We start from the raw sequence: 15,131 nt of genomic DNA, 5'->3' as shown, positions 1-15,131 counted from the left end.
GTGTGTGTGTGTGTGTGTGTGTCGGGGAGGGGGGGGGTGTTCCTGGCCTCGATGCCACCCTCTGTGTGTCAATATTGTTTCTGGTTAAACCAATACATCAGATACTTTATGCCCCAGACTCTCGCTGGTCAACAGCAAGTAGAAACAGGTAAGATCTGAAACTGATATTTAACCATTTCCTCAAAATCCCATGTGGTACTTTTACTGTAGTATCACATAGTTTGGTAGTTTAGTGTGACATTCCTGTAAAGCTCAGAGCAGAAGAATCAGGTGCCGAGTACAGTTTTACTCAATGACGCGGGACTACTCTATTCTAAATCATTCTGGAGCTAGAGGCTGTGCTGTTGCCGTGGTTTAGGGCTGTGTTCTGTGAGTGGTTGCCTTGGTGATAGGCTATGTCTCCATCCACCAAGATGTTGTGGAGGGGGGTCTGGCTTCTGATGTTCACCCTGACGACGGTCGCAGTGGAAGCCCAAGGTGAAACTCTCACTCGTAACTCTGACCATCTATCTAGCCTGCATCTCTATCTGGTCTATCTAGCTTGTATCTCTAGTCTATCTAGCCTGTGTTTATCTTTAGGCTCTAACTCTGGCCTAAATGTCTAGTGTCTATCTATATCCAGCCTATATCTCTTTCTCTAGTCTATATCTAGTCTGTATCTCGGGTCTATCTTCCCTGTATATCTCTATGTCTAGTGTCAGTATCTCTAGTGTATCTAGCCTCTATCGCTTGTCTATCTCAAGCCTATATCTCTAGTACTTGTATCTCTAGTCCATCCAGCCTGTATCTCTATCTCTAGTCCATTTAGCTTGTATCTTTATCTCTAGTGTCTGTATCTATAGTATGACTGCATCTCAAGTCTATCAAACCTGTATCTCTAGCTGTAGATTATCTCGAGTGTTTGTATCTATAGTATGACTGTATCTCTCGTCTATCTAGCCTGTCCCTCTAGCTCTAGTCTATTTCTAGTGTTTGTGTCTCTATTATGGCTGTAACTATATCTCTAGTCAATCTAGCCTTTATTTATATCTCTAGGCTCTATCTCTAGTCTGTATCTCTGTGTATCTCAAATGGTTCTTGTCTCTGTGTATCTCTAACGGTTCTTGCCTCTGTGTATCTCAAACGGTTCTTGCCTCAGTGTATCTCTAACGGTTCTTGCTTCTGTGTATCTCTAAGAGTTCTTGCTTCTGTGTATCTCTAACGGTTCTGGTCTCAGTGCATCTCTAACGGTTCTTGACTCTGTGTATCTCCAACGGTCCTCTCCAGTCTTCCTGGACCGGAGTTCTGCAGAGAAGGTTCTGCGCTCCAGGCGTGCAAACAGCTTCCTGCTGGAGGAGCTCCGGCCTGGGAGCCTAGAGAGGGAGTGCTATGAGGAGACCTGCTCCAAGGAGGAGGCCACCGAGATATTCCAGAGCCGCGAGAAGACGGTAGAACATCCAGAACCTCAACCCCTAACATTGTACCATAGACCCAGTAGGTCTAGTACTTTCACTGTACCCTAGACCCAGTATTGATACCGTACCCTATCCGCATTATTAATACTACCCTGGGCCCAGTACTGATACTACCCTTGAACCAGTACTAATACTACCCTAGACCAAGAAGTGATACTACCCTACATCCAGTACTGACGCTATACCGTAGACCCAGTACTGACACTACCGTAGACCCAGCATGATGACTTATCTTTATGTCTGTTGTCTAACTGAGCTTCCTGTTTCCCAGATGGAGTTCTGGTATCGATACACTAGTGAGTACAGAAATACATTCTATTTCTAGATCTATTTGTTCCTGTATCTAGATCTCTTACCAATTGTATTTTGTTCTGTACCTGTACATGGTTTTATATGTTCTAGAAGACCTATGTGTGTATATTCTATGTGTTGTAGATCTGAACCCGTGTGGTTCTATATGTCTAGACCTATGTGTGTATATTCTATGTGTTGTAGATCTGAACCCTTGTGGTTTTATATGTCTAGACCTATGTGTGTATCTTCTATGTGTTGTAGATCTGAACCCATGTGGTTCTATATGTCTAGACCTATGTGTGTATCTTCTATGTGTTGTAGATCTGAAGGTGATTCTATATGTTCTAGACCTATGTGTGTATCTTCTATGTGTTGTAGATCTGAAGGTGATTCTATATGTTCTAGACCTATGTGTGTATCTTCTATGTGTTGTAGATCTGAAGGTGATTCTATATGTTCTAGACCTATGTGTGTATCTTCTATGTGTTGTAGATCTGAAGGTGATTCTATATGTTCTAGACCTATGTGTGTATCTTCTATGTGTTGTAGATCTGAAGGTGATTCTATATGTTCTAGACCTATGTGTGTATCTTCTATGTGTTGTAGATCTGAACTCGTGTGTGACCAACCGCTGTCTGAACGGAGGGATCTGCGTGGTGGACAGAGGACACTTCCTCTGCCTCTGTCCACCGCAGTTCCAAGGAGAGTCCTGTCAGACAGGTAGGTGGATAGACAGATGGACAGACAGACACAAATAGGGTTAACATACAGGTAATCAGACAGAAAGACGGCCAGACAGACAGACAGACAGACGGACAGACAGACAGACGGACAGACAGACAGACAGACAGACGGACTGACAGACAAAAAGAGAGTTAACAGACAGGTGATCAGACAGACAGACAGAGGTATTCAGACAGACCGACAGGTACACACATACAGGTAGTCACCATCTAGACGGATAGATAGGTATACACTAGACCATAATATTATAACAGCCTTATATCCTGTGTTAGTCTGTTCTTAACCGCCCGTCTGTCCGTCTGTCTGTAGAGGTGCAGGAGTGTCGCTATAGAAACGGTGGATGTCTCCAGTACTGCAGCGAGCGGATCCGGGACGGCACGCCGGGGGTCCAGTGTGGCTGTGCTGCCGGGTACCAGCTAGACCCGGACGGACAACACTGCTCAAAGACAGGTCTGACCTGGACCAACCTGGTCCTAACTGGTCTTACCTGGTCTAACCTGGACTAACCTGGACCAACCTGGTCTTAACTGGTCTAACCTGGACTAACCTGGTCTGACCTGGTCTAACCCAGGCCAACCTGGTTTGACCTGGACTAACCTGTACTAACCTGGACAAACTGGTCCAACCTGCACTAACCTGGATTTACCTGGACTAAGCAGTCTAACCTAAACTAACTTGTCTAGGTCTAGGTTAACTCGTGGAATAGTTAACTTGTTCTCGTTGTGGTTTCAGTCCCCTTCCCGTGTGGAGTGAAGCGGAACCAGCCCTACCACTACAGCAGATCACTCAACCCTGAGCTGCCCAACGCCTCAGGCAACATCACCACGGAGACCAACGTCACCACGGAGACCAACGTCACCACGGAGACCAACGTTACCACGGAGACCAACGTCACCACGGAGCTCAACGTTACCGCGGATACCAACGTTACCACAGAGACGGGCGTTACTGTGAAAACCAATGTTACCCTGGAAACCAACATCACCAAGGAGATGGCCGCAACCACCAAGACAAACATTACCGCGGAAAAGGAGATTCCCAAGGAGACCGATGTCACCGTGGAGACGGATGGCACCACAGACGTCTTGGAATCGAGGCCGGTCGGGACCTTCAGGGTGTTGGAGGAGGAGAACTGGGCCGCCCCGGAGGCAGAGGGGCAGGGGGACACCCTGGACCCGAGGATCGTCGGGGGGAACCTGGAGGGGCAGGGGGAGAGTCCTTGGCAGGTACATGAGAGGGCTCACCCTTTGACATGCTTCCTTCCGCTCAAAGAACCCTCCTTCTGACAGCTACTTCTCACCAGACTGCAGTGTAAGAATTTTGGTGTCACCTCAACGTTTTTCATTTTTTGGTGGCGACGGTACTATTACTGCATTTAAATAAATTCTACATCATGGCAAAACATTTTATTGCAGCCAAATATTGGCATCCATGACGTCGAAATACTGGGCACTTTATGAGCAGTAAGAAATATTGTTCAACTTTTGAGGAGACTTTCGGGTTTTCACTGTCATCTGGTGTCATACGAGCTATACCCTCCGATCTAGCATATACAAGAATATACAAAAATGTGTGTGCGTGCTTGTGTGTTTGTTTGTGTGTTCGTGTTGGTCCGTGTGTGTAGGTTCTGCTCCACAGGAAGGATGGGTATGGGTTCTGTGGCGGTACTTTGGTCTCAGATCGCTGGGTCGTGTCTGCAGCTCACTGCTTCGAACACAGCCCTGACCACGTCACAGTAGGTGAATACCTCTCTGTCTGTCTGACAGCCTGCCCGTATACCTGTGTGTCTGTCTGCCCTGTCTGTTCGACCACTTGCTCTGTTGGTCTGTCTATCTGTCTGACCACGTGTCTGTCTACCTTTCTTCGGCCGCCTGTCTGTCTGCAGGGGATTATGATAAGAAGCGGCTGGACCTAGGGGAGCAAGTGATTAAGGTGGAGAAGGTGTTCCTCCACCCTCACTTCCACTCCTACACCTTCGACAGCGATGTGGCTCTCATCTTCCTGGCCGAGCAGGTGGTGCTGGGGCCCACTGCCCTCCCGGTCTGCCTGCCAACCCCCCAGCTGGCCTCCTACCTGCACAAGGTACTGCTACTGGTCCCACTAGAGCTTCCGGTTATACGGGGTACTGCAATTACAACAACTGTCTGCCACTGGTAGTCCTGGGAGCTGCCCGGTACAACCACACTCTGCTACTTGTTCTACTGGTTCTAGTGGGAGATGTGTTGTTTGCAGGATGACGCCTGGGGGGATGTGACGGGCTGGGGGGCCATGCAGTACCTCGGACCGTCCTCTCGGTTCCTCCGGAAGGTGGTGGTCCCGCTGGTCAATCGGCAGAAATGCATTGATTCTACAGAACAGGTGAGATGCCTCCTGGTTCTCCTCTTTCGTCCCTGCATCCTTCTGTCCCTCCTCTATCATCCCTCCATCATTCTGTCTCTCCTCTATCATCCCTCCATCATTCTGTCTCTCCTCTATCATCCCTCCATCATTCTGTCTCTCCTCTATCATCCTTCCATCATTCTGTCTCTCCTCTATCATTCCTCCATCATTCTGTCACTCCTCTACCATCTCTTCATCATACTGTCTCTCTGTCATCCCTCCATCATTCTGTCTCTCCTCTTTTCATGCCTCCATCATCTTGTCTCTCCTCTACCCTCTCTCCATCATTCTGTCTCTCCTCGACCATCTTTCCATCATTCTGTCTCTCCTCTTCCATCTCTCCATCATACTGTCTCTCTATCATCCCTCCTTCATTCTGTCTCTCCTCGACCATCTTTCCATCATTCTGTCTCTCCTCTATCATCCCTCCATCATACTGTCTCTCTATCATCCCTCCATCATTCTGTCTCTCCTCAACCATCATTCTGTCTCTCCTCTTCCATCTCTCCATCATACTGTCTCTCTATCATCCCTCCATCATTCTGTCTCTCCTCTTCCATCCATCCATCTGTCACGACAGATGGATGGATGGTAGGTAACAGACGAATGTCAGGGAGAAGGAGGTTCTAAAGCAGTGCTAAAGGGGTTCTGATTGCTTCTAAATGGTTCTTAGGGTTTACTCTTGGTTCTGTGGCCTGCAGGTGATCACAGACAACATGTTCTGCGCCGGGTACATGGAGGCCGCCCGGGACGCCTGCAGCGGGGACAGCGGCGGGCCCCTGGTGGTGCACTACCGCGGCACCACCTTCCTGTTGGGCGTGGTCAGCTGGGGGGAGAAGTGTGCTGACAAGGGGAAGTACGGCGTGTACACACGCCTCGCCAACTTCCTGTCGTGGATCAACGAAACCATGGACCGGCACGAGAGGAACCAGACCCTGAGCCGAGGAACCGGGCCCAGAACCTGACCTCCGTGGCCCAGGTGGTCTAAGGACTAAGCACACTGTTCTCCCCACAACTCGACATAAGAGACAACAGTTACTTATACAAATGATTTGAATAAAAGTATGTTACAAACTTCTTCATACAAGTCTTGACAGGACTTCTTACGTGTCTTCAGAAGTTTAAACGTGTCCTATTCATTTTTTTTAATGACATTTAAATAATGAAGCAAGGAGACAGGGATTATTATCTCCAAATGTTGTTTTTACTTTCAGTACAAAAATGTTTAGAGAATCAATTAATTGTCTCAGTTTAATATCCAAGTAGGCTTAACAACATCTAGTTTCCTCAAAAAAAGCCTCAATGTGAACAGCACCTGGTACAGTAGCTGCTAGCTTATTTAGCTGCCACATAGTTTAGCTTTTGGACATTATGACTCTTCAGAGAACTAAATAGCTTATTTTCTCATCCCTCTTTCTCCCTCATCTATGACATATGATTTAAAGCTAGCCTTTGCTAAATTATAAAAAAAACCTAAGCTATTACAGAAAGCTAGCATATTTAACAATATGCAAAGCTAAGCTACTATATGAAGCTAGCATATTCTACAGTATAAAAAATCGAAGCTTTTAAATGAAGCTAACCTATTAAATGGAGCTATAGGACACAACTATACTGCAGTAGTGGCTGTGAAGTGGTTTATTATGAGGTAATAATAAAGGAGTGTGTAAAGATCTTCAAACTCAGGTGAGATAGTATCCAGGTCAGTCAGTATCCAGATGAGTTAGTATCCAGCTGATGTAGTTGGAGACTCGGGTGTAGACCCCGTACACCCTCTGGCTCCCACAGTCCTCGGGCCCCCCCCATGAAACCAGGCCAAACACGGCCCACCTCTGCTGCCCCTCATCCTGCATGACGAACGCCCCCCCGCTGTCCCCCAGGCAGGTGTCACGGCCCCCCTCGTAGAAGCCGGCGCAGAACATGTTGCGGGTGATGTTGTAGGCGAGGGAGCGCGAGGCGTAGCTCGCCTCACACTCCGCCTGCTCCACCACCGGCAGCTTCACGTACTGCAGCGTCTCAGAGGTCGTGTTGGGGTCGGAGGTCAGGCTGGGGTGGAAGGTCAGACCGGAGGACGCTTTGGAGGGGGAGGAGATGCCCCAGCCTGCCACCAGTCCCAGGGTGTTGGGGAGGGGAGTCGGCCAGTCGTCCTACCAGGGCACAAGATGGACACTCAGTATACACTAGTACCTCTTAGTCTACACTAGTACCTCTTAGTCTACACTAGTACCTCCAAGTTTACACTAGTACCTCCAAGTTTACACTAGTACCTCTTAGTCTACACTAGTACCTCCAAGTTTACACTAGTCATCTACACACTAGTACCTCCAAGTTTACACTAGTACCTCTTAGTCTACACTAGTACCTCCAAGTTTACACTAGTCATCTACACACTAGTACCTCTTAGTCTACACTAGTACCTCCAAGTTTACACTAGTACCTCTTAGTCTACACTAGTAGTACCTCCAAGTTTACACTGGTACCTCCAAGTTTACATTAGTACCTCTTAGTCTACACTAGTACCTCTTAGTCTACACCAGTACCTCCAAGTTTACACTAGTACCTCTTAGTCTACACTAGTACCTCCGAGTTTACACTAGTACCTCTTAGTCTACACTAGTAGTACCTCCAAGTTTACACTGGTACCTCCAAGTTTACAATACTACCTCTTAGTCTACACTAGTAAGTCCAAGTTTACACAAGTACCTCTTAATCTACACTAGTAGTACCTCCAAGTTTACACTGGTACCTCCAAGTTTACAATAGTACCTCTTAGTCTACACTAGTACGTCCAAGTTTACACTAGTACCTCTTAGTCTACACTAGTACCTCTTAGTCTACACTAGTACAAGTTAAAACTAGTACCACTTAGTATAAACTAGTACCTCTTAGTCTACACTAGTACCTCTAAGTCTTTATGATAGACATCCATGGTCTGTAGGAGTGACCTGGCCACTGACTCACCTGGCCGTGTGGTTTGGGGAGGCACACGGGCCGGATCAGCCCCGTGAAGCGGACCGGGCGGTCCAGCCTCAGCAGGGCGATGTCGTTGTTGTAGTTGAGGGGCTGGAAGTCTGGATGGAGAAGAACCTGGTCCACCGAACGCCGGGTAGAGTGATGCTTATCCCTGACGTCATGGAGACCCAGAAACACCTGGGGCCAGAGAGAAGGTCACCATCAGCAAGACCGCGGGATGGTCAGGCTGCTGCTGCTATGGTTACCAATGACTTCCCCCGCCGTTGCGCCATGAAGTCCCACCTAGTGTGGCCCTGGTGTTGACCAAGCGCTAACACCAGCCTACGGTCTTAACATCACTAGATATGGTCAGAGAGGCGAAGTGTCAAAAAGTTAAAAAGAGATGGATGGCCAGATAGACAGATGGTTAGACTGACAGATGGACGCCCGGACAGACAGATGGACGGACTGACTGACAGATGGACGGACTGACGGACAGATGGACGGACTGACAGACAGATGGACGGACAGACAGACGGACGGACTTACAGACCGATGGACGGACTGACAGACGGACGGACTGACAGATGGACGGACTGACAGACAGATGGACAGACTGACAGATGGACGGACTGACAGATGGACGGACTGACGGACAGATGGACGGACTGACAGACAGATGGACAGACTGACAGACGGACGGACAGACGGACGGACTGACGGACAGATGGACGGACTGACAGATGGACGGACTGACAGATGGACGGACTGACAGACAGATGGACGCCCTGACAGACGGATGGACGGACTGACAGATGGACGGACTGACAGACAGATGGACGCCCTGACAGACAGATGGACGCCCTGACAGACAGATGGACGCCCGACAGACACTAGGGCACCGTGATGTGTTCGGTCTCCAGGGGCACCACGCTGGCGTCCCTCCTCTGGGAGTGCAGGACGTGTGCGGCGGTGAGGACCCAGCGCTCCGACAGCAGGGCCCCGGCCCCGAACCAGCGGGCGGCGGGGACCCGCGACGCGTCCTCCACGGCCAGCAGCACCTGCCAGGGGACCAGGCCCGGGGGCGCGGCCCGGCCCCCCACCACCCGGCGCTGCTGCTGGGCCAGGGGGCGGGACGGCAGGCCGCAGACTGGAGACACACATACACACACACACACACACACACACACACACACACACACACACACACACACACACAATACATACTTTAAACATCTAATTCACACACATTCATGTGTAAACCACACACACACGCACACACACACACACACACACACACACACTCATACACATACATAATACATTAACATTCATATATATAAACACACACATACACAGACATATATTAAAACACATTATATGTCATTTAAACACCTTACACACATAATACACACTGTACACATGTAACACACGCACACACACACACACATACAGGCAAATGTGGTTTACGAGACCAATCTTGCCAATTCATGCGTGGCGGTGGTTTATGAGACCACACCTAACGCAGAATCTGGCGAACTTAAAAGACATATCAAAATTTTTAATTTTATCTGCAGAACACAAATCTGACTTCAAAATGATAATTTCTCTTTTAGAAAAAAATGTGTTGACACTCGACACTCGACACTCAAGTGTTGACACTCGACACTCGACACTCAAGTGTTGACACTCGACACTCAAGTGTTGACACTCGACACTCAAGTGTTGACACTCGACACTCGACACTCAAGTGTTGACACTCGACACTCAAGTGTTGACACTCGACACTCGACGCTCAAGTGTTGACACTCGACGCTCAAGTGTTGACACTCGACACTCAAGTGTTGACACTCGACGCTCAAGTGTTGACACTCGACACTCAAGTGTTGACACTCGACACTCGACACTCGCGGCTAATTGTTGACACTCGACACTCGACACTCAAGTGTTGACACTCAACACTCAAGTGTTGACACTCGACACTCGACACTCGACACTTAAGTGTTGACACTCGACACTCAAGTGTTGACACTCGACACTCAAGTGTTGACACTCGACACTCAAGTGTTGACACTCGACACTCAAGTGTTGACACTCGACACTCGACACTCAAGTATTGACACTCGACTGTCGACACTCGACACTCAAGTGTTGACACTCGACACTCAAGTGTTGACACTCGACTGTCGACACTCGACACTCAAGTGTTGACACTCGACACTCGACACTCAAGTGTTGACACTCGACACTCAAGTGTCGACACTCGACACTCAAGTGTCGACACTCGACTGTCGACACTCAAGCGTTGACACTCGACACTCGACACTCAAGCGTTGACACTCGACACTCAAGCGTTGACACTCGACACTCGACACTCAAGCGTTGACACTCGACACTCAAGTGTTGACACTCGACACACACACACACACACACACACACACACACACACACACACACACACACACACACACACATACACACACCCACACCCACACATACAGAATAGCTTCTAAATATACCCATGGAAAGTGTAGTAAGTTGTGTGTTAGTGATGTATATTGTATAGTTAGTGTATCTGAGCTGGTTACCTGGGATACAGGTCGGCAGGTCGGTACCAAGTTCTGAGTTTGTCCAAATTCCTCCTTCAGAACAGTTGTAGGAACCTGAACAGTAACATTGTTATATTATAGTAATGGTTAAAAAATAATGTGTGTCTAGCATAGTGTAATTTAGTTGTAAAGTATATTGACTTGAGCATGAGGAAGAGGATGAGGCAGATATAGTGTAGTTTATTATAGTTATAGAATAGTTTTGAGGCCTACTGGTGATGTTGGGCTGGAGCTGGAAGGCGTCTCCTTCACAGCTGAGCTGCATGGTAGCGCCAAACCGCGTGCTGTTGTCATGACTACCAAACACCACGCGAGCCAAGGGCGGCACCTCCGGATTCCCACAATCCACCACTGCAGCGGAGGAGAGCGAGGGAGAAGTCTGATTGATCACACCCTCCAAGTCTTTATATTGATCCCGTCTTTAAGTGGTTTATATTGATGACATCCTAAAAGTATTTATATTGATCACATCCTAAAGTTCTTTACATTGATCACATCCTACAATTATTTATATTGATCACATCCTACAAGTCATTATGTTGATCACATACAAGTCTTTATGGGGATCACATACAAGTCTTTATGGGGATCACATCCCACATGGCTTTATGGTGATCACATCCTACACATCTTCATACTAACTACATTCTACAAGTTTTTATATGGATCACGTCCTACAAGTCTTTATATCAATCACATCCTAAAATGCTTAAAATGACCCTGCATCCTGGAACATGTACTAGACAGATCTGCAGCTGGAGGACCTGATCGCTGTTAGGTCATTCACAAATGTTGTAAAAGGTTCGGAGGCACTTTGTACTTGCTTCGCTAGACCTGTCTCCAGCAGTCCGTGATGGACATGATTCTGTGCCCTTCTACTATTTGTTTGTTTTATGTACTTTTTATTTTTTGTTTGTATGAAACTGCTATCTGGGCCGAGGCTCCATCGAAAAGAAGATATTTTAATCTCAATTGGACTTGCCTGGTAAAATAAAGGTTGAATAGAATAATAATAAAATGTCAGTCATTAGTCCCATTAGTCACAACGTACAAATGCACAAATACAGCTCATTGAATGTTTAATTTATTGAAAAGTTTGGTCACTAAGAATTTCAGCAAAACCACGTGTGATTGGTTCGTCATCAGTGATTTCATGGACCTATTATACCAGAGCTCTGTGCCAATCACTCTAATCTAAGATCTGATTGGTCAGAAGGTTGGGCTGATATCACTGGCTCCTCCCTGCTCCTGTTTCTGGAGGAGAGAAGGGAGAGAGACAGAGAGAGAGAGTGAGAGAAAGGGAGAGAAAGCGAGGTAGAGATAAAGAGAGAGAGAGAGAGAGAGAGCACGAGAGAGAGAGAGAGAGAGAGAGAGAGAGAGAGAGAGAGAGAGAGAGAGAGAGAGAGAGAGAGAGAGAGAGAGAGAGAGATAGAGAGGTAGAGAGAGAGAGAGAGAGAGAGAGAGAGAGAGAGAGAGAGAGAGAGAGAAATAGAAAGAGGTAGAGAGAGAGAGTGAGGGAGAGGTAGAGAGAGATATAAATGAAAGATGTAGTAAAGTATGGAAGGGAGTATTTAGCATGCTGGTGTTCTAGGCAACCAAACCTCTCTGATGTCGCCATGGCGGTATAACGGTATAACGAAATATATATATCTTGCTATATATCATTATCGTGGTTGTGTTTCATTTTAAGGAATTGCAGTAGTGCCTTGTTGAAGCTACGGCCATAATGATTGATTGATTGTTCTCAGTGTCAATAGCAAGGGATTTTGGATAGGTTAAATTGCATCATTAAGGTCTATAATTAGGGTCTATTGTTAAGTTATATCATATTGAATATTTATGAGATCTCTCAGAGATGGTGCACGTATTATTGAGTGGACAGCTGCTCCCTGTGCAGGACAGCAGGTGGGGCCTGGTGTAGGGATACAGGTGAGATGAGCTGTTCTTACTGTGACTCTGAGCTGTTCTTACTGCGACTCTGAGCTGTTCTTACTGTGACTCTGAGCTGTTCTTACTGTGACTCTGAGCTGTTCTTACTGTGACTCTGAGCTGTTCTCGCTGTGACTCTGAGCTGTTCTTGCTGTGACTCTGAGCTGTTCTCGCTGTGACTCTGAGCTGTTCTCACTGTGACTCTGAGCTGTTCTTACTGTGACTCTGAGCTGTTCTTACTGTGACTCTGAGCTGTTCTTACTGTGACTCTGAGCTGTTCTTACTGTGACTCTGAGCTGTTCTTACTGTGACTCTGAGCTGTTCTTACTGTGACTCTGAGCTGTTCTTACTGTGACTCTGAGCTGTCCTTACTGTGACTCTGAGCTGTTCTTACTGTGACTCTGAGCTGTTCTTACTGTGACTCTGAGCTGTTCTTGCTGTGACTCTGAGCTGTTCTCGCTGTGACTCTGAGCTGTTCTTACTGTGACTCTGAGCTGTTCTTACTGTGACTCTGAGCTGTTCTTACTGTGACTCTGAGCTGTCCTTACTGTGACTCTGAGCTGTTCTTACTGTGACTCTGAGCTGTTCTTACTGTGACTCTTAGCTGTTCTTACTGTGACTCTGAGCTGTTCTTACTGTGACTCTGAGCTGTTCTTCCTGTGACTCTGAGCTGTTCTTACTGTGACTCTGAGCTGTTCTTACTGTGACTCTGAGCTGTTCTTACTGTGACTCTGAGCTGTTCTTACTGTGACTCTGAGCTGTTCTTACTGTGACTCTGAGCTGTTCTTACTGTGACTCTGAGCTGTTCTTACTGTGACTCTGAGCAGTTCTTCCTGTGACTCTGAGCTGTTCTTCCTGTGACTGAGTGGTTCTATCTGTGACTCTGAGCCGTTCTTCCTGTGACTCTGAGCCGTTCTTACTTTGACACTGTGGAACATCACTGCTCCATGACCCGTCTTTCTGGCAGTCCAACTGGTAGTGGTCCAGATACTCTTCACCCTGGAGACACAACAGGATTGTATGTATGTATATCGCATTGTTCAACTATTGTGCTGTGACTACGAGATGGCGATAGCAGCCCTCCAGCGCCTCACTCAACTGGGGTCGCCACCGTCATCCAAAATTTGATGTCAAAAGACCAAAAATAGTCGGAAGGCATACAGAAACTATTGATATTTAATGTGACGATCACATTATTAAAAATAGACTTGGGCAATTATTTACTTTCTTTACTTTTTTTGGGAGCATGCTTTTGCAAGTAGTTCACTGCCCCACCTGCCTATATGTCCAGATGAAGGGTGGAGCTACAGGTAGATACAGGTAGATACAGTGGAGCTACAGGTAGATACAGGTGAAGCTACAGGTGGAGCTATAGGTAGATACAGGTGGAGCTACAGGTAGATACAAGTGAAGCTACAGGTGGAGCTAAAGGTAGATAAAGGTGGAGTTACAGGTAGGTACAGGTGGAGTTACAGCTATATACAGGTGGAGCTACAGGTGGTGCTACAGGTAGATACAGGTGGAGCTACAGGTAGATACAGGTGGAGCTACAGGTAGAGCTACAGGTACATACAGGTGGAGCTAGAGATAGACACAGGTAGAGCTACAGGGAGATACATGTAGAGCTACAGCGAGATATGGGTGGAGCTACAGGGAGATACAGTTGGAGCTAAAGGTAGATACGGCTTGAGTTTATACCTTCCGCAGCTTGTATCCAGGCAGACAGGTAACCAGGACGTGATCTCTAAAGCTGTATTCTGATTGGATGGGATTCAGCAGGCCATTGGCAGGACTCAACAGAACCGGACACTGACTTCCTGTTAATACGTAAGCAGACAAAACATAAGCATGGTGTACTTCAGGCGTGTGCACCTGTACTTGTGCAGGTGTGTGTCCCTGTAGTTGTCAAGGTGTGTGTACCTGTACTTGCGTAGGTGTGTGTACCTGTAACTGTGTAGGTGTGTGTCCCTGAAGCTGTGTAGGTGTGTGTACCTGTAATTGTGTAGGTGTGTGTACCTGAAGTTGTGAATTGTTTGTGTTGCTGCGGTTGTGCAGCTGTGTGTACCTGTAGTTGTTTAAGTGTGTATTAACCAGTAGTTATGTCGGTGTGTTTACCTGTAGTGGTGTAGGTGAGACTCCATCCCAGGTTGTCTCCTGAGTCGTCTGTGTGGAAGTTGACCAACACCAGGTGGCTCTTAGTCACAACCCGACCAGGGGAACGTCCTCCGCAATACCGACCCAACTCTTTGCCTCCTGCAATCACCTACACACATCGGACCAGTTGTAGTAGTAGGACACTAGTAGTGGTAGTATAGTAGTAGCAGTAGTGGTAGTAGTATTATTATAGTAGTGTAGGTATTGTTGCGTGCGTGCTGGTTGTAGCATTCCTTAGCTAAATACTGAGGAATTTATACCACAAGATTTATTCAACGTGTGTGTGCGTGTGTGTGTGTGTGTGTGTGTGTGTGTGTGTGTGGTTATAACTCTGCTCAGAGCTGGATTGGGATTATATGAAATCCCAGATTTCAAACATTCCGATCCCTGCTGACTGTAGAAGACAATGGATGTGCGTTACCGCTATATAGTATTTGTGTGTGTTTTGTGGGTATATATAGTGTGCGTATAATGTATTGTTTGTGCGTGTGTAGTATATGTGTGGGTGGGGTCGGAGGGGGTTCGGATTGTTTAGTGTAGAATGTTTAAAGTACAGTGTGTGTGTGTGTGTGTGTGTGTGTGTGTGTGTATACAACGTGCATGTATAGTGTATTGT

At 47.2% G+C, this 15,131-nt stretch overlaps 2 protein-coding genes across 4 annotated transcripts in view; one reads left to right on the top strand and one right to left on the bottom strand.

The window, feature by feature from the left end:
* The first annotated feature begins 60 nt into the window (after positions 1–60).
* LOC115528842 (coagulation factor IX) lies at positions 61–5,953 on the top strand. Its single transcript, XM_030337209.1, has 11 exons — positions 61–148; positions 413–477; positions 1,267–1,427; positions 1,726–1,750; positions 2,355–2,468; positions 2,802–2,942; positions 3,225–3,718; positions 4,117–4,231; positions 4,378–4,574; positions 4,725–4,850; positions 5,573–5,953. Exons 2-11 carry the CDS (start codon positions 414–416, stop codon positions 5,834–5,836), a joined length of 1,701 nt encoding a protein of 566 aa, XP_030193069.1. The 5' UTR covers positions 61–148; position 413; the 3' UTR covers positions 5,837–5,953.
* Positions 5,954–6,053: 100 nt separating this feature from the next.
* masp1 (MBL associated serine protease 1) overlaps positions 6,054–15,131 on the bottom strand; it is a 12,246-nt gene continuing 3,168 nt past the window's right edge. For 2 of the 3 annotated variants that reach the window (XM_030337201.1, XM_030337202.1), the window contains exons 6-13: positions 14,477–14,624; positions 14,060–14,178; positions 13,282–13,360; positions 10,646–10,783; positions 10,412–10,486; positions 8,726–8,973; positions 7,833–8,021; positions 6,054–7,018 (exon numbers count right to left, since the gene is read on the bottom strand). In XM_030337201.1, coding sequence (XP_030193061.1) covers positions 6,575–7,018; positions 7,833–8,021; positions 8,726–8,973; positions 10,412–10,486; positions 10,646–10,783; positions 13,282–13,360; positions 14,060–14,178; positions 14,477–14,624 — 1,440 coding nt within the window. In that variant the 3' untranslated portion in view covers positions 6,054–6,574. Of the gene's footprint in view, positions 7,019–7,832; positions 8,022–8,725; positions 8,974–10,411; positions 10,487–10,645; positions 10,784–11,498; positions 11,687–13,281; positions 13,361–14,059; positions 14,179–14,476; positions 14,625–15,131 lie in introns of those variants that run through there. The other variant, XM_030337203.1, reaches the window with a different exon arrangement.

The sequence above is a fragment of the Gadus morhua genome, chromosome 16, assembly GCF_902167405.1.
Source record: "Gadus morhua chromosome 16, gadMor3.0, whole genome shotgun sequence".
In the NCBI taxonomy this organism is placed as follows: Eukaryota; Metazoa; Chordata; class Actinopteri; order Gadiformes; family Gadidae; genus Gadus; species Gadus morhua.
The sequence above is the reverse complement of the archived record's forward strand: the minus strand, read 5'-3'. Positions and strand labels throughout refer to the sequence as shown.